We start from the raw sequence: 19,134 nt of genomic DNA on the forward strand, positions 1-19,134 counted from the left end.
ACCCTCATCCAGGAGCCCACCAAATGTCACCTGTTAGAACAAGAGACACTCTTATCACCCAAGAAATTACAAGGACTTCAGGATCCCTGTGTGGGGAACTGGGGTCAAAGACTAAATATTAGAACAAAAGATTCTCCTGGTGTTCTTATCACTTAGGTAACTACAAGGGTTTCAGGAGCTACGTGCCAGGAAGCAGGGGCAGAGACCAATATATATTTTTATTATCTCGCAGAATAATGCTGAGAAAACAACTAACAAACTCTGAACCATCCCTAGACCTCAAAAACTCAAGGAAAGTCAACCCACAGCGTGCAGCCCATCCCCCCAGAATAGCAGGCACAGCAGTTGTCTCCCCCAGTGTTTATTTCTTTTTTTTTTAACATCTTTATTTGAGTATAACTGTTTTACAATAGTGTGTTAGTTTCTCCTTTACAACAAAGTGAATCAGTTATACATATACATATGTTCCCATATCTCTTCCCTCTTGCGTCACCCAGTGTTTATTTCTGTTTGAGAAATCTAATTTCACCTCTGACCTGGTGGTAGGGGGAGCCTGTGGCTCATATCTAATTTAACCAGTTTGGCCATTGATATTGGTTCAGTAATAGGCAGGTGGCATCACCTGGACCAATGAGACACAATAGAAGGTTTTTGGGGGGCTTCTAAGGAAAAATATTTCCTCACTCTGCTGAGGGAGCTTCTTCAAGTCTCTCCTCTGCTAAGTCTCCTACAGTCTGACTCGCTCAGTCTGTCTGTCTTTTTCTCTCTCTACCCCTCTCCAAATGTGAGGGAAAAGTGTGGCCCCAGAGGTATTTGCCAGCCATCCTGCAACATGAAGGGACTATTTAGGACAGACCATTTTGAAGCCAGTCATACACAAGACTTTTTTTAAAAATAAATTTTTTTTATTTTATTATTTTTATTTTATTCATTTAATTTTTTTGGCTGCCTTGTCTTCGTTGCTGGGCGCGGGTTTTTCTCTGGTTGTGGTGAGCGGGGGCTATTCTTCGTCGCGGTGCGCGGGCTTTTCATTGTGGTGGGTTCTCTTGTTGCGGAGCACGGGCTCTAGGCACGTGGGCTTCAGTAGTTGTGGCACGTGGACTCAGTAGTTGTGGCTCATGGGCTCTGGAGCGCAGGCTCTGTAGTTGTGGTGCACGGCCTTCGTTGCTCCGTGGCATGTGGGATCTTCCCCGACCAGGGATCGAACCCGTGTCCCCTGCATTGGCAGGCGGATTCCCAACCAGTGAGCCACCAGGGAAGCCCCCCAAGACTTTTTTATATGTGAAAAAAATGCTCTTTTTCTTAACCCAGTTGGGTTGGATTTTCTGTCACTGGCATGAAAACCCTAATGGATAAAGTATCCTGGAGTAGGATAAGGACAGGACCACCTCAGGTGGGACCCAAAAAAGACAGATGAGAAACAAACCAACATCCCACAGGGTGCCCTGCAGCTGGAGCAGGAGACATTGGTTAGAGCCACGAGCAGGGGACCTATAGGTTCTTGGGAGAAGAGATAACCCTTAGCTACTCCCTAACCCAGTATCCCAAACCCAGGTTGGACACCTCTTTCCCACTTATCTTAACAGAGAACATGAGCCCTGGGAAGATTAGAGATTATCCAGCGTGACACCTCTTTCCGCAGTTTACAGAAAGGTAAACTGAGAATTGAAAAGGAAAGGAATCATTTAGAGCTGTGGCCCTGGGGACATAGAGGTTGACGGGAGCTTGGGTCCTGAGAACTCGGCACTGAGGACAGAAGAGGTGCCGGGAGCTGAAGTCTGTTGGAGGACCTGGATGTAGGATTTTTTGGTAGTGATGGAGATAAAGAACGAGGACTTTCAGAGTTGGCATATCCCAGTTTCCCTGATCGTCAAATGGTGGTGGGAGGGCTTCCCTGGTGGCGCAGTGGTTGAGAGTTCGCCTGCCGATGCAGGGGACACGGGTTCGTGCCCCGGTCCGGGAAGATCCCACATGCCGCGGAGCAGCTGGGCCCGCGCGCTGAGCCTGCGCGTCCGGAGCCTGTGCTCCGCAACGGGAGAGGCCACAACAGTGAGAGGCCCGCGTACCACAAAAAAAAAAAAAAAAAAAAAAAAAAATGGTGGTGGGAGAGGTTGAGGTCTGCTACCTTCCATGGTTTCTAACTCTTCCAGGGTCCTAAGGGTGATAATCCTGCACCAGGTCTACAAGGTCCCACAGAAGTGGGCTCAGGGAGACTCACCTCCCAGGAGGGAGAAGGGACTCAAGTCTGGAGAGGTGAGTCTGCACCAGCAATGGAAGAGAAGCGGGGAGAGCACATAGAGAGACAGGGACACAAAGAGAGACTGGGGCTGCAAGAGCGGGGAAGCAGGGTGAGGAAGCTAGACGCTAGGCCCTGGGAGGGGTCCAGCCGAGCCTCTCCCTCCGGGGAATGATGCAGAAACACGGAGTTTCCTGGTGATGACAGGAGGGAGGGTGAGACCTGACCTCAGCCCAGCCTAGCCCTGCCCTGGGAGATGCTGGACCTGCCCAGACAAGCTGCTGCCTTCCTCGCAAAGTGGCTCAGCTCACAGCCCGTAACATGACACTTTCACTCTCACACTCACCTGTCCACAGAATACCTCTCACACTCACCTTTCCCATAGCCCACTCCCGTCCCCCCACGCTCACACTCTCACCTACACTCCCCTCTGGAATATGTGCACGCCCCCGCCTTCACCTCCACACACCTGTCCACGGAACACCTCCACCTGCCCACTGAACACCTCTCACACTCACCCTTCCCACAAAACTCCCCCTGCCTGGACACTCAGCCTCACACACATCCTCACTCAACACTCTCCCCTCCACACACACCCGCACCGTGGCGCACCCTTCCAACAGCACCCTCACCTTTCACGTGACACTCTCCCCCTCACACACCCCTGCACGCGCTCCCCTCTTCTCCATCACCCACCCCCTCTGCCGTCACCCAGCCCCCGCACTCTCCGGCCGCGAGTCGCGCTCGCACACGCCTCCTGCACGCCTCCGCCCGCGGACCCCCAGCTCTCGGGCGCCTCCCCTCACTCCGGCTCCCCCAACCCTCCCGCGGCTCCCTCTCCCCCATTGTCTGGGGCCTCCCCGCGTCTCCCTGCCCCTCCCCGGGCCGGCCCCGCCCCGGCCTCGGCGCCCCGCCCCCCGGGCGGGCAGGGGGCGGGGCGCGGGGCGCGGGGGGCGGGGCGGGGCGGGAGGCGCGGGAGGTGCAGGTGCCGGCCGGGAGCGAGCAGCGGCGGCGGCGGCGGCACCATGGGCCGGGCCCGGCGCTTCCAGTGGCCGCTGCTGCTGCTGTGGGCGGCCGCGGCGGGGCCAGGTAGGGTCAGGGGCCGGGGTGGGGGGTGCGCCGCAGTGACAGCCCGGCGGCCGCGGGGCCGCAGAGGCGGAACAATGCGCGCGGGGCCGGGCCGGGCCCCCTCCCCGGGACAAAGCGCAGCGCGGGCCGGGAGCCGCGAGCCGGGAGCCGCGAGCGGGGGAGGGGGCGCGGGCCCCGGCCTCCGTGCCGCAGCCCCCACCCCCACCCCGCACAGGCCCCGATCCCGGCGGGACAAAGGGCCCGAGACCCCCAGTCCGACCCCAAGCCAGCCTTCTCGGGGCCGGCCCCGCTGTCCTTCTGTCCGGTCTCTGGGTCCCTCTGTCCGCCTGTCTCTGAGTCCCTCAGTCTCTCTCCTTGTCCCCCTACCCTTGTCCTCTGTCCCTCAGTCTCCAAGACTGTCCCTCTCTGTCTGTCCCCCTTTCTCCTTGCCTCCCTGTCCCCCAGCTCTCTATCCTGTCTTTGTCCCCTACATCTGTCCCTTGGTCTCTGTCCCTTTTTACTGGGTCAATCTGCCTGCCCCCCATCATCCTCTCGACTCCCTTCTCTGTCCCCCTGTATTTTTGCCCCCCCTCTGCCCCCATTCTCCTTCTCTGTCCCTGTCTTACTGTCACCTCTGGTTCTCTGTCCCTCATCTGTCCCATTCCCTTGTCTCTCTGTCCCCTTTCTGTCATTCCTGTTTCTCTAGCCCCCTCTATCACCTATCTCCCTCATTCCCCACTCTCTCCCCTCTCTCTGGCCCACTGTCTCCCTGTTGCCTGTCTCTCCGCCTCTCCTTTCTACCCTTGACTCTCCTTTCTCCCCTTACATCCTCCATCCTGGGCTCCCCCATTGCCATCCTTCGTTTCTCCATCTCTCTATCCCTCTGTGCCCCTGAAGAGAAATTGATTCAGGGAGGGCCATGGATCAATTGCCCTGGAGGGCCCTGGAGGGAAAATGTGTATGGGGAACCTTGGCATGTGGACACACACGTGGATTCAGCAAATGCCTCCCAAATGCTGCCCCTCCACACCCGTTCACACACCCAGGCCACGAGCTACAGAGAAGCCCCTTCCAGGACCTCCAGGGAGCCCTCCACATACCCTTATCACGCACGGTGAAAAGCTGGAGACCTCCAAGATAGGGCGACCCTGAGATCCGGGACAAGGTCAGGAAATGTCAGCCCCACACTCACACTCTCACACTGTGTGTGCCTGGCACCTGCCACAGGTCACCCCGTCCCCGATGGCGGAAGCCACTCCTGAGGGGAGCGGATGACTGGGAGGTGGCTGAGCAGAAGTGGGAGGGCCGCACGTCCTGTAGAAATTTGGGAGCTGTGACCAGATGGCACAGTGCTGGGGGCCTGCCTGGGTTTAAATCCTGGCTCTTGCCATTTGCCAGGGTAGCCCATGGCAAGCACCCTCCTCTCTTGGGGCCTCAGTTTCCCTTTCTGTAAAGTGGGGATGTTGAACTTGGTGACCTGAAAGGAAAGGAACTGCAGCTTGGACCCCTGAAGGGGTTTCTGGCAAGTTGGGTGCAGTGACACCTTCCCCATTCGAGTCTGAGGCAGAGCCTCCCTCTCCTCTCCTCGGGGCAAGGTGAGGGGCACAGTCGACCTGTCACCCTCCACCTTGCTTTCTTTTATAGTCTTCTGCCATCGCTTCAGAACTTTCACCATTAACTCCTTTCTTTGTGGCAGACATGCCAGTTTCCCAGATGAGCACTTTGGTACCTTAGCTACATCTCCATCCAATTGTGTCTCTCTTTCTTTGTTAGGCACTAAAACCCAGGCTCATAGACTCCTAGAACCAACGAATCCAGTAAACAAAGAACCTGAGGGTATTTTAGAAGCGTTGACATCTTTAGGCTTCCAGAATCCCAAAGTCTTTATAATCTTGACACCTTTAAAGTTCTAGATCTTTGCTGGCATTAGCATTCTAACCTCCTGATATCTTCACAATTCTGAAACCTTGACCTCTTGGAGATTCTGGATCTTGACACCTCTGACATCTAGAATCTTGAGGGCTTAGAATCGTGGGAACTTGGATTCTCAGAATCAGAGTATAGCCTAAGATGACCACCTTTGCAGTTCAAAAATCCTTTCTCCAGCACTTCTGGGAGGTAGCTCTACAGGCTGGTCCGTTGTTTGGTTTTAAAGTCACTGCTTCCTGGTACACTAATGCCTTCTATAAACTTTCTCTAAATAAAATGCGGTGGGACTTTACAAGCTGGGAGAGAGCTAGGTGTCATGGGAAGCACTCTGGAACCAGGCCTCTCTGATGTAATTCTGGGTCAGCCCCTGCTCTTTCCCGCTCTGAGCCTCACTTCCCCTTCTGTAAAGCATGGAGTAGGCAGCTGGAGGACCTGATCTCAGAGGACCCTTCACGCTTTCCTTTTCTCTGGTTATCTCTGAATGGCTTTGGCCACCAGATTTTAGGAGTTGTCCATGGTCCCCACGTTTCCCTCTTAGTCACTCCCCTTCCCCTCTCACCTTGCCCAGCCAGCAGGAGTGGGGATGGAAGATGGGGTTCATTTACACCCTTTCAGGACTGTATTCTCTTTTTCTTGGCTCCCTCATCTACCAAGAATACCAGCAGAGGCTGATGAGATTTATGCCAAGAGAAAGAAGAGGTCCAGGGTGGGTGGGCGAGAGGAAGTGAGAGAGAGATGGCTTGCCTGCCCAGAGATGCCCACAGGCAGAAGCAGAGACCCACAGGCCAGGAACTGGATGGAACAGAAAGGAGCAGAGGAAACAGATCTCCAGATCCAAAGAAAAGATAAAGAAGCTATGAAGAGTTGGGGGGCTTTGTGGAGGGAGAGTTTGTTGATCCCGAATAATGTTTCCCTCCCAAGTGACTCAGTCTTCCCTCCCTCCTAAAATTCTGCCCAGCCACTCGGAAAACAGAGTTCTGTCACTGTTCCTCACCCACCCATGAGCCGAATGCCGGAGTCCCCAGAGCGGGGGTCAGGTTCCGCAATGGATTCCAAGACCTTAGACGCAGCAGGGCTGGGGCCTGGGGTGGGTTAATGTCGTGTGAGCCTGGCCTGTCCCGGTCTTGGGGAACACAAAGGCAGCTTTCTCTCTCTGGGTGGTGTGAGGGGCGGGGGGGGGGCGGGAGACTGTTGGACTCGCCAGCACCCATTGCCCTGTGGCACCAGGACATAAGCACCCACTGGTTCCTGCCTGTGCAGACCCCAGGCCCATAGGTCCTCTGGGAACCGGGCACCAAGGCTCCTCAGCCGGCACCCAGTAGGGCAAGAGGACGGCTGCAGAGCCCAGGCTCTTCTGGAAGGGGGCAAATACAGGGCCCTGGGGGTGGAGGAGAGGACAGTGGGTGCTCAGTGCAGGCTCACCCCCTTCCTGGAGCAGGAATTCTTCCCCTGACCCCTCACCCAGGGGGAACCTCCGGAGGAACTCCCCTACCCCCTGGCTGGGCTTGAGGCCCAGAATCCAGGGAGCTCTAAGTATCCCAGGAACGTGGGGACCACAGGGGTAACTTTGTGTGTGAGCTGCTGACTCACCCCTACGCCCCCACCTGATGCTTGCTTCAAAGACAGGAGGAGGAAGAGCAGGCTGCGGAGCTGGGCTGTGGTTCTGGGGGTTGGGGACTGTGGAGCTGGAGTCAGAAGTTCCCAGGAGGGAGCTGGGGGCCTGGACTCTGGGTCTGAGTGGGGAGGGGCCGGGGGCCTGGATCCTGGGTCTGAGGGAGGAAGAGCCGGGGGCCTAGATTCTGGTTCTGAGGGAGCGGGGGCCAGGGAGCTGGATCCTGGGTCTGAGGAGGGAGGGGCTGGGGGCCTGGATCCTGGTTCTGAGGGAGGAGGAGCCGGGGGCCTGGATCCTGGGTCTGAGCCGGGAGGGGCCGGAGGCCTGGGTCCTGGGTCTGAGGGAGGAAGGCCTGGGGTCTTAGACTCCTGGATCAGAGGGAGGAAGGGAGCTTGAACTCCTGTGCCCAGAGGGAGAAGGGGGCTGGGGTCCCAGACACCTAGGTCTTGATGGAGGCTGGGGTGGGTACAGATTCTTGAGTCCTGAGAGAGGAAGGGGCTGGGGGTCCCAGTCCAGGTTTCTGAGGGAGGAGGGGCTGGGACCCTGATGCCTAGGTCCTGCGAATACAGGCGCCTTCACAAGGCTGAGTTGGGGAAGAATTGATGCTTTGTGCGAGGATGTTCGGACTCCGCCATTGATGGGGGGCTGAGGGGGGGTTCGGTCAGGACGCAGGGACGTACCACCTCCCTAGGGGAGGTTGTGGGGGAAGGAGGCATGATGCCACGAGCCCCTTGGGGAGAGGATATGGAGGTGGTGGCTGTGACCTTCCCGGAACTGTGACCTTGAGACTCCCTTGGGTATTCGCTGACTCAGGACCCAGGAAGTACTCCCCCCATTCGGCTTAGTCTCCGTGGAAACATCCACCAGCTGTGTAGTCTGGACCCCTGACTCCTGGGTCCTGAAGGAGGAGGGGCTTGGAGGCCCAGAATCCTGGATTTGAGGAGGGAGAAGGCTGAGGGCTTGGGACTTCTGGATTTGAGGGAAGAAGATGCTGAGGACCCCGATTCCTGATCCTGATGGAGGAGGGCACTAGAAACCAGGACTCCTGGATCCTGGGAGAGGAGCCAGCTGGGGTGGGGGGGCTGGATTTCCAGGTCTAAAGGAGAAGAGTGCTGGATTCTGGGTCTCTACATATCACCTTTTCAGCCACTCTTCCCCAAACCCTCCCCGGTCGCTTTTTACAGGCACCATCCCCATGACGACTCCAGGCTGTCAACACAGTTTAAAGGGCCAGTGCCCCAGTCCCCAAGCTCAGCCCCTCTCTGACCAGAAAGTCCTGCCTCACCACCCCCCAACCCCGAAACAAAAGCTCCTAGGACATTAATATTCCAGGCACAGACACTGTTGGTTACTGACTCCTCAGGAGGGGGAGGGAATAAGACAAAAGCCCCCCACCCTCACCCCATGTGCACCCTCAAGCAGAGAGCAGGGGACACATTTGGGGGGGCAGACCCAGAGGTCCTGAGGGCTCCCAAGAGATGTTGAGTTTCTGCCACTGACTTGCCTGGGACCCCTGAGCCTCGTTTTCCACATCTATAAAATGGGGGGCTAGCATTGGGCTAGTCCTGAGGTCCAGGATCCATGGATAGGCTTCAAGATCGTTTTTTTAAAGTGCCAGAATGTGTAGGCAGGCCAGTTTTCAGGTGGATGGGCATGTTTCCAGAGGTTATAATAGCAGCAGCTTTGCACAGAGGGCTCCCTGAGCCTCAGGTCCTGGGCCAATCCTTGTGAATCAGGCATTGGCATCATCCCCACTTTACAGACACGGTATCTGAGGCTCAGAAAGGTTAAGCCAGTTGTCCCAGGTCACACAGATGGCAAGTGGTCCAGCTGGGATCCACCCAGGTGTTTAAGATGAGAATAATGTGATGTCACAAAGTTGCTGTGAGGATGAAATGAGATCCTGCCTGACACGTGCGATTCATGCATCAGTCTCCCCAGAGACATCCCCATGCATGTGCCTCCCCAGGCACACTTCCAGGCACTAGGGTGCTGCAGTAAACCCAAGGGATTACATCCCTGCCTTCATGGGGTGTATATTCGAGTGATGAGGGACAAGCAGACAACAAACAAGTATGCAAATTAATAAAATAATTTCGGTGAAATTTCCATAGAGGAAATAAAACAGTGGTGACGAAATAAGGAAGTGTTCTGGAGGGGAAGGCACAGGAAGTGAGCAAAGGCCTCTCTGATCTGAGTCACAGAGACCTGAATGAGAACGGGAGGCAGTCCTGGGACGATCAAGAAGAACATTCCTGGCAGATGGAAGAGCCAGTGCAAAGGCCCTGGGGTGGGAACAAGCTCAGCATGTTGGAGGGACATCAAGGCCAGTGAGCCCAGAGTGAACTGAGTAGCAGGAGGGCGTTCGGAACTGTGGTCAGAGAAGGGCCACCACCAAGCACCTTGAAGACCCAGGGAAGGGGTCTAGATTTTATTCTAAGTGTCATGGACAGCCTTCAGAGTGTTGTAAACACTCTGGCTGTGTTGAAACTGGCCTGGGGGGAGGCAGGTGGGGAAGAAGGGAGACTCATGAATAGCTCTTGAAGGTCCTTGGACTAGGTGATGGTAGGTGAGGTAGCCAAAGGTGAACAGGTTTGGGATATATTTTGGAAATAGAATGGATAGATCTTGCTGATGTTAGAGGTGAGGGAAAGGGTGAAAACTTGGGTGATTTCTAGGTATTTTGGTCTGAACAACCAGGTTGTGACATTTACCAAGACTGAGAAAATATGGGAAAGAAAACATTTGGCGCAAGGATTGGACATGTTAAAATTGATATTCTGGGAAGGACTAGATAAACCACTAATAGTGGCTTAAATTCACAAAGCATTATATTCAAAGATAAAAGAAGCCAGAAGTAGGGGCTTCCCTGGTGGCGCAGTGGTTGAGAGTCCGCCTGCCGATGTAGGGGACATGGGTTTGTGTCCCGGTCCGGGAAGATCCCACGTGCCGCGGAGCGGCTGGGCCCGTGAGCCATGGCCGCTGAGCCTGCGCGTCTGGAGCCTGTGCTCCGCGACGAGAGAGGCCACAACAGTGAGAGGCCCGCGTACGGGGAAAAAAAAAAAAAAAAAAAGAAGCTAGAAGTAGGCATCCAGGCCTTTTATGGCAGCTCCACATCATCACCAGAGACCCAGGCACCTTCCAGCTCTTGGTTCCAGAATTCCATCACATACTAATTCCATAAAGGTGACCTGGTGGAAAAAGGACTTATCTCCTTTCTTTAGAAAGTCCTCTCAAAATTATCACATGACACTTTTCCTGATATCCAGTTGGACAAAATTTTATCACATGGCCTCACTTAGCTGCAAAGGAGTCTGGGAAATGTCTCTTTCTGCTGGATATAGGGCAACCGTAAAATACAACCAGGTTTCTTTTTCTAAAGAGAAAGGGAAGAATGGATGCTGGGTAGGAAGCTAGCTGTCTCTGCCTCCTCTCCCCAGAATTAATCTTTTCCACCCCTCAGCCCCCAAAATAAGGTTACCTATCCCTCTTACAGGGACCATAACACTTCTGATGGGATTTTACAGTGATCTGTGTCTACCTCCCCATAAATGTTGAAGGCTTTCCAGGACAGGGACCTCATGTGACTCATCTCTGGGCACCCAGCCCCTGAAAACTTCCCCGCTGCTCAAATGAATGAATGAGACAGTATGTAAGAGACATGAAGTGAGAGTTGTCCAGCATTTAAAGGTAAATAACCAGATCTGATCGTGGCTCTTTCCTGCTTCAGTTTCTGCACTGGCCTTCTGGATGAAAGCTAATCTCCTAGCCTGGCATTTGAGGCCCTTCATAAGCACAGCCCACAACCCCTCACCAATGCTGGACACTTTTCACCCAGAGAACCAGGAATGGATGTGGATGCAGGTTACGGAATCAGAAAGATCTGGAGGCAGACCCTGCCTCTGCTACTCTCAGGCTGTGACCTTGGCCAAGTCATTTTCTCTCTCTGGACCAATTTTCTCATCTATAAAATGGGAACTGGGAAAAAAAAACTGGTGATTGATAATAATGCCTCCCTTGTTCAGGTATTGTGATGATTAAATGGAAATTATGTAGATAATGCCCCTAGCACAAAGCCTGGAACAGGAAGTGCCTAATAAACAGACGCTGTTATGGTTATTGTTGTTTTGAAGATGACAGTGACGATGATGCTGCTGCTGATGATTAATCTCAGCTTTGGGCTTTACGCTGTTTCCTTGGCTGGAAACACCCCCTTACTAACCCCTTACCTTGTCCCTCTGTTGGATTAATCAGGGTACGTTAACTGCTATAACAACAGCCCTGAAATCTCAATGGCTTAACAAAAAAGTGTATTTCTCACTCATGCTACAGTCCTGTGCAGGCAGGTCACAGGGGGCAGGAAGTCAGGGCGCTGGGCTCCTTCCAGCTTGTGATCCTGTCCTCCTCTGGGTTTGGGGGAGTCCTGTCCATTCAGCCAGTATGAAGGATTGCAAGTGAGATGAGCCAGGCTGGAAGAGGGGTTTCTCTCTTCTGCCTACAGCCTATTGGCCAGAAATCAGTCACATGGCCCCACCTAAGCACAAGGGATCCTAGGAAATGTAGCCTAATAGAGTGTGGTACCAGTTAACTTTAGCGGTGTTAAGAGACCCTCCAAAACATAGTGTCTTCAAACAACAATTATGTTTTTTGCTCGTGACTCTGGGGGTCAGCAATTTGGACTGTATCAGTTGGGTATTCTCTTGGTCTCACCTGGAGTCACTCATGTGGCTACAGTCACTTGGTGGTGCCACTGGGGCTGGGTGGTCTGGGATGGCCTCACTCACATGGCTGGCAGTTGGTGCTGGCTTCTGGCTGGGCTTTCTCTCTCCATGTGGTCTCTCATCCTCATGGAAGCTGGTACAGGCATGTTCACCTGACCGTGTCAGGGCAGCAAGAGGGCATGAAGCTGCAAGGTCTCTTGAGACCTAGGCTCCAGAACTCATACAATATCACTTCTAGCAAAGTGATATTGACTTCAAAGCAAGTCACAGGGCCTCCCCAGATTCCCAGGGTCAGAGTGCTTCGTTAATGGGAAGAGCAGCAAAGTCAGCTCACAAAGGGCACATACAGGGACGGGAAGAATATCGTGGCCATCTCTACAGACAAGTTACAACATGTGCTCAGGTGTGAAAGACGGGGTTTGGTGAACACATAGCAGTTTCCCGTACCTGGTGAACTCCTGTGCACTCTTTAAAATGTGGATCCAATGGAGCTTTCTTGTAGAGCCTTCCCTGATCACCCCTCTCCCTGGGTGGTCTTAGTCTCCACTTCCTCTGGGCTCCCAGCATGCCCTGTGCTACCCCCATTAGCACATATTCCACTGGATCTTGACTGCACCTCCTCTAGAGCAGGAGGCAGGTTTTCTCCAACTCCTGGACTTCAGCCTGCAGGAAGTGTTGGGTGTAATGAACTGAATGAGAGGGAAAGGAGAGGGATTGGAGGTTTGGATGGGCGAGGAACAGAGGGAGAGAGCAAAGACTGAATTGCACCTCTCTGTCTGCTGGTCCAGGGGCAGGACAGGAAGTACAGACAGAGAATGTGACAGTGGCTGAGGGTGGGGTGGCCGAGATAACCTGCCGTCTGCACCAGTATGATGGATCTATAGTTGTCATTCAGAACCCTGCCCGGCAGACCCTCTTCTTCAATGGTACCCGTGGTGAGTGCTGGGGTCTGGAATCCCAAGTCTTGAAGAGGGCTGGGGCCTGACAGAGGACAGAGCTGAGACTCTGGACTCCAGGGTCTGAGGGAGGAGGGGGCTGGGGGCTGGACTCCTGGTCCTGTGGGTGGGAGGGCATGAAACGTTCTGGGTACCCAAGGGAGTAACTAGGTGGGCACCTTAGACGCATGCGTATGGTTGGAGAAAAGAGGCAGAGGGCTGAACTCTAAGCTCCTGGGGAAAGGGTGGGACTTCTGAGGTCAGGATTCCCTTGACTCTTGTCACTCTTGTTCACTCTCTAGCCCTGAAGGATGAGCGTTTCCAGCTTGAGGAGTTCTCCCCACGCCGGGTACGGATCCGGCTCTCAGATGCGCGCCTAGAGGACGAGGGGGGCTACTTCTGCCAGCTCTACACGGAGGATACCCACCACCAGATTGCCACGCTCACTGTACTGGGTAACGGCCTCCCCCTCCTCAGACCCATCCCTTCTCCTTTCTCCTCTGCTTATCCCTTATCCTGAGACCTGACCCTGGCTGTTTTTAACCTCCTGGACATCTGGTCCCAGTAAATAAGGCCGGCCTTCCTGACCTCTGGCCTCTGTGTTTGACCCCTGCCACCTGGGACCCTTGTTCCCTTTGGTCCCTGGAATCCCGCAGCCTGGTTACTTTGAGCCCACCTTGGTGCCTCCCTTGACCTCCTCCTTGCCCCCTTCTCCCTGCGGCAGTGGCCCCGGAGAATCCTGTAGTGGAGGTCCGGGAACAGGCGGTGGAGGGCGGCGAGGTGGAGCTCAGCTGCCTCGTTCCACGGTCCCGCCCGGCCGCCATCCTGCGCTGGTACCGGGACCGAAAGGAGCTGAAAGGTACTACCTGGGGTCAGGGATGGGGGTGGGCGGGGGAGGTGCCAGCGAAGGGCGGGACTTAAGAGGAGGCGGGGTTCCAGGAGGCACGGCTTGGGAAGGGCTGGTTTATATGTGGGCGGGGCCTGAAGAAGAGTGCACAGGTTTGGCAGGCAATAGTCACTCAATATATAGCTATTGAATGAACTGATAGATGAGAGGGCGTGGGGTGAAAGAGGGGTGAGCTTTGGGAAGAGCCACGAGGGGTGGTGGGCCTCTTTCGAGGACGGCGTGGTTTGGAGAAGTAGAGGCGAGGGCTGTGGATAAGGAGCGGAGCTTGGCAAATAGCCTGCTTCGGGATTGGCTTGGGGGTGGGGTGCTTCTTCGGTGGGCGGAGCCATAACCCCGACCTGACAGTGTCTGGGCGGGTCTTGGCAGGAGTGAGCAGCAGCCAGGAAAATGGCAAAGTCTGGAGCGTGGCGAGCACAGTGCGGTTTCGTGTGGACCGCAAGGACGACGGCGGTATCATCATCTGCGAGGCGCAGAACCAGGCGCTGCCCTCCGGACACAGCAAACAGACGCAGTACGTGCTGGATGTGCAGTGTAAGTGCCTGGCGGGCCAGCACCCGGGGGAGGGAGTGTACAAACCCCCGCCTCCTGTTCCCGGGGGAGTTCCTAGTCTGCATGATGACCCGGACAACCACTCTCTCATCTCACTTCTGCCCACAGACTCCCCCACGGCCCGGATCCATGCCTCCCAAGCTGTGGTGAGGGAAGGAGACACGCTGGTGCTGACATGTGCTGTGACGGGGAACCCCAGGTGAGCTCTGGGGCCCGAGACTCCAGGGTCCTGAGGAGAATAGGGCTGGGGACCTGGACACTTGTGTCCCAGGAAAGAGGGGACTGGGCTAACAGAGGGGGCTGCGGCCCAGACTTCTGAGTCCTGAGAAAGGAGGGGTCTGGAGCTAGATCGTGAGGAAGGAGGCCGTGGGGTCCCGGACTCCTGGATTCTCAGGGTGGAAGGGGCTGGGGGAGAGGCTGGGATTCCTGAGACCCTGGTGATGGGTGGAAGCTGGGTCCAGGACTGTTGGTTTTCTAGGAAGGAAAGGGCTAATAAGGACCCTCTTATTTGGAGATGCGGCATGTCTAGATTCCTGAGACATCAGAATCGGGTGCTGGCACCTGCGTCCCTAACTCTCATATACCCCCGCCCAGGCCAAACCAGATCCGCTGGAACCGGGGGAATGAGTCTTTGCCAGAGCGGGCCGAGGCAGTCGGGGAGACGCTTACGCTGCCCGGCCTGGTATCCGCGGATAATGGCACCTACACCTGCGAGGCGTCGAACAAGCACGGCCACGCGAGGGCGCTCTATGTGCTCGTGGTCTACGGTGAGGACGCGCGGCGGAAGGCCTGTGGGCTCAGGGTAGGGGCGGGGCCTTCCGTGGTCTCTGCACTGTCCTGTGTGGGACTGGGCCTTGGGAACGGGTGGGCTGGATTGGATGGTGTTTGAGGCCCCGGCCTGTACAAAGAATGATTCCAGGGGGTCAAAAGCCCACAGAGTTCTTATAGTTCTGGGGCCAGACTGATCGTCCGGGTTCAGATTCAGTTCTGCAGCGTCCTGTTGCAGATAACTTCGCGCCTTAGTTTCCTCATCGGTTAAGTGGAAATAAACAACAGCACCTACCTCATAGGGTTGTTGTGAAGACTATATGAGCTAAATATATAAAGCGGTTGGAGGCCCCTGGCACAAAATAAATGTTATGTGTTTAGCTCCTATGACGGTGGGGCAGGAATTTTGGAATGGTTGGGCCCTAGTTCAGCATTTTAAATACCCGGAGCGTTTCAGACAAGTTGGGGAGGGACTTGGACCTGAAGTCAAAAGAAGAGGGATGTGTTCTTTCTGTTCTCTGGGGTGGTGGGATGGGGCGGGCGGGGGGAGGAGGCAGGTAGATATTAGCGAAATGACTCGGGGCCCGGGTCGGGCATTGTACAAACCTACACGCATTCCTTGAGGAAACGGAGCATTAAGAATGGCACCAGGGGGGCTTCCCTGGTGGCGCAATGGTTGAGAGTCCGCCTGCCGATGCAGGGGACACAGGTTCGTGCCTCGGTCCGGGAAGAACCCACATGCCGCGGAGCGGCTAGGCCCGTGAGCCATGGCCGCTGAGCCTGCGCGTCCAGAGCCTGTGCTCCGCAACGGGAGAGGCCACAACAATGAGAGGCCCGCGTACCGCAAAAAAAGAAAAAAAAAAAAAAAATGGCACCAGGGGAAGGGCCACCAGTGGCAGTGATTTGAGGGGCGTGGCACATAAGGGGGCGTGGTTGGACGTGCCGTTTAGAATGGTTTAAGAGATAGGCAGCGATTGGCCTGGGCTTGGACCGTCCTCTGATGACCTGGGCCTGCCCCCTGTCCCTTTGGCAGACCCTGGTGCGGTGGTAGAGGCTCAGACGTCGGTGCCGTACGCCATTGTGGGCGGCATCCTGGCGCTACTGGTGTTTCTGATCATCTGTGTGCTGGTGGGCATGGTCTGGTGCTCAGTACGGCAGAAGGGTGAGTGGGGGCGGGGTCTCAAATTCAGCGAGGGGTGTGGTTGGTTGTGGCGTTCGGAAAGGGGTGGGGCCTAAAACACGATTCGAAAGAGGGCGGGCGTAGAGCCGGGAGGGGGAGGAACCTAGATCCAGGATTTGAAACCTGAGGCCCAGATCCCAAAAAGGGGCGGGTCTTTTGGTCCTGGACCCTAAAAGAGGTGAAGGGTTGAAGCTAAATTAAGACCATGCGTTTGAATTCCTAATTGCTGAGTTCGTTGGTAGCAGAACAAGGGGATACTGTCAAGAGAACGGATAAGGGTTGATCTTTCCGTGAACTTTTGGAGTCTTCCTAATTCTGCTTTTACCTCTTCCTCTGCCCCTGTTTTGCTATTCCCTGGACTTGATTCCCTCTCCCTGTATGTTCCGTCTCTCTCTTCCTTCGTCTGGTATGTCTTGTCGGCCTCCCTGTCTGACTCTTGGGTCCACACATATCTGTTGCCTCTGCCCCGGGGTCTGACACCCCTCAGGCTCCTATCTGACCCATGAGGCCAGTGGCCTGGATGAGCAGGGAGAAGCAAGAGAAGCCTTTCTCAACGGCAGCGATGGACACAAGAGGAAAGAAGAATTCTTTATCTGACCCCACCTCCACCCCAGGCATGGGCCTGGGCTGGGGTCCACCCCACTGCCAGCTGCAAAGACATTTACCAGAGTCTGGGATGGTGGGCTTCTCCCCCCACCACTAACACCTCAGACGCTTGGGCAGGGATGGGGGTGTCGGATGCCTGGGTCTCTGCAAGGGCCAGAAGCAAGGGCCCAGAGGTCTGGGTCCCCCAGGGGGGCAAGGGCCAAAGGTCCAGACCCCCAAGTCCAGGGAGGGCGGTAGGGATTGGGTTGGGGGAAGATAACTTGGGGAAGGCCAAGGCCCCTAGGCTGCAGAACCAGGTCTTGTGGGGAGGGGTCAGATTCTGGGAAGGGTGGGGTGGGCAGGGAAGGGGAACAGAGATATCTTTGGGGGTCCCAGACCCCATGCCAGCCATTGGAGGAGTTCCACAGAGCTCTGGGCACCTCTTTGCAAAGCCATGTTTGCACGGTGGGGGTAAGGGTGGGGGGAGGGTGTGGAAACAGGGATTCTGTGTCTTTGTGTCATATCTTTGATGGGGGCGATGAGGGAGACAGCCCCAACTTTTCTCCAATCCCCCCTTCCCCAGGCTCCTGGGCTCTCCTTCCCTCTACCTCCTTCCCCCACATCTGTCCCTTCCATATTTGTCTCTCTGTCCACCCACTCCTTGGGGGGCCTTCCCCATCTCTCCTCCAGGCCCCCTGGGGAGGGGGAAAGGAGTTTGGGGGGAGGGTGCGTTGCTCTCTATGGTTTTATATATAATATATTAAAAAAAATCAAAAATCTGTATGAAAATATCAGATTGCGCCCCCCTCCCCCCATTCCTGGCTTTTGCCCCCTTTTTCTTGTTTAAAAAAAAAACCACACATTTTGTACGGGGCAGGGAGGGGAACGGGGAGGGGGTTTGGCAATCCCACTAACCACCATTAAACTGAGGAGAGAACAAGTGTTTGGGGTGGCTGTGTGTCTGTCCCTCTGTCCAGAGCTGTACCATGTTGGGAGGGGTGCTGAACTGAGGGAGGAGGGAGGGAGGGTGATGGTTGCTGGTGGACGGTGTAGGCCATGAGCGGGTCCTTACTTCTCCAAGGGCACCTCCACCCTTCCAAGATACCTGTTTTTTTTCTGGTCAGTCTTTCAGCCAAAAGTCACCAAGTCTTGTCTCTTCAGTAGCCACTGAGCTACCCCATCCCCACCCAATAGCCTGGACCCTTCCCCTGGCTTACCCCCACCCCTAACATCAATCTCCAGAGGAACTTTCAATTACTCACATCTTGCCCTGTCAAAACCTGTCCCTGCCCTGCTCAAAAATCTTTCTCTAGCTCCCCTTCATCTCTAGATCAAGTCAAAGCCCCTTAGCCTGGCATTCCAGGCCCCTCATTCATTCATCTAAATTTTAGACAAGTGCTTCTAATTTTTGAGTCAAAAATATATTGACCTTACTCTAGTGCCAGTTGCTGCTCAAAGGGCTGGAGATGCCATGGTGAATAAAACAGGCAAACGTTAGGTGTTCCAGACAGCTTAGCACTAAGCGCAAACTTGATCCTGTTCTAGGCACTGAGGACCCAAAGTGAAAAAGGTTGACTCCAGTCTTAGCTTCACAAAGCTTTCATGAGGAAACCAGACTACAGCAAGGATGGAAAAAGTAAAACAAAACAAAAACTTAACTTCAGATTGCCATAAGTACTATTAATATAAAATACAGAGTAAGGGGATGTGGGTACTGTTTTCTTTTAACTTGTTATTTTGGAAAACATCAAACATACAGAAGTAGACAGGACAGTGAAGCCCCATGCATCTGTCACCCCAGCTTCAACAACCATCACCTCATAGCCAATCCTGCTTTACCCATAACCCGCTCACTTCTCTAAAGCCAGTCTGGAGGTGCTAATCTTAAAAAGATCGGAGGAAGCCTGTCACATTGACATCTGTGCCAGGATATGAATGATGAGCACAAGAGCAGCTACTCGAAGATCAGAGGGAAAAGCATCTTCAGGCAAAGGGAACAGCAAGGGCAAAGACCTGAGATGGTAAAGAGATTGGGGTGTTAGAGGGGAAGTGGAAGTAGACAGGATTGTATGGGGATGGGGGTTGAAGTCAGAGATGAGCAGGGTTAGACCATGTGTATAGCTCCTGGGCCATGATAAAGGGTTTGGATTTTTTCTAAATGTAACGGGATCTCATTGGAGAATCTTAAACTGGAATGTGAGTCACGTCCAGGAAGCCTGGAATTCTGCAATAGCTTCCTATATCTTCATTGTAAAGTCTGAGCTCCTCACGACGCCTGTAGGAGACTTTCCCCTCTCTGACTCTGTTCCAGGTACACTAAACTGCTTTCACTTCCTCCAACCAAGCAATTTTTTTTTGCCTCTAGGCCTTTGCCCTTGCTGTTCCCTCTGCCAGAAAGACTCCCTGGGGCAGGCGCCTCCTGTGGCTCCCACAGCTTCCTCTGCTTTACTCATCCCAAGTCTGCGGGTTGTGGTTCTGATTATGTGTGAATCTCCTTCCTTTGACTGGGGGGCCAGCAGGATAGAGACCGAGTATGTTCACTGCGGAAACCACGGTGCCCTCTAGAACAGGGCCTGACACACAAGAGAGCAATAAGTATTTATCCTGGTTATGGGGAGAGGGTTGTGAGGGTTGGTAAGGGTCT

At 54.7% G+C, this 19,134-nt stretch overlaps 1 protein-coding gene across 1 annotated transcript; it reads left to right on the forward strand.

Moving 5' to 3' along the window:
- The first annotated feature begins 3,214 nt into the window (after nucleotides 1–3,214).
- CADM4 (cell adhesion molecule 4) lies at nucleotides 3,215–17,430 on the forward strand. The gene is made up of 9 exons (XM_059044564.2): nucleotides 3,215–3,325; nucleotides 12,355–12,501; nucleotides 12,804–12,956; nucleotides 13,226–13,360; nucleotides 13,775–13,939; nucleotides 14,066–14,156; nucleotides 14,552–14,724; nucleotides 15,759–15,887; nucleotides 16,393–17,430. Exons 1-9 carry the CDS (start codon nucleotides 3,262–3,264, stop codon nucleotides 16,500–16,502), a joined length of 1,167 nt encoding a protein of 388 aa, XP_058900547.1. The 5' UTR covers nucleotides 3,215–3,261; the 3' UTR covers nucleotides 16,503–17,430.
- Nucleotides 17,431–19,134: the final 1,704 nt, after the last annotated feature.

Source organism: Kogia breviceps, chromosome 18 (assembly GCF_026419965.1).
Source record: "Kogia breviceps isolate mKogBre1 chromosome 18, mKogBre1 haplotype 1, whole genome shotgun sequence".
Lineage (NCBI taxonomy): Eukaryota > Metazoa > Chordata > Mammalia > Artiodactyla > Physeteridae > Kogia > Kogia breviceps.

Excerpts from the sequence above, each read along its gene's own strand:
- CADM4 (XM_059044564.2), top strand. The coding sequence starts at position 3,262 with ATGGGCCGGGCCCGGCGCTTCCAGTGGCCGCTGCTGCTGCTGTGGGCG. Across the intron at positions 12,502-12,803 it reads CTTCTTCAATGGTACCCGTG|CCCTGAAGGATGAGCGTTTC; the intron begins GTGAGTGCTGGG and ends TTCACTCTCTAG. Across the intron at positions 13,940-14,065 it reads GTACGTGCTGGATGTGCAGT|ACTCCCCCACGGCCCGGATC; the intron begins GTAAGTGCCTGG and ends TTCTGCCCACAG.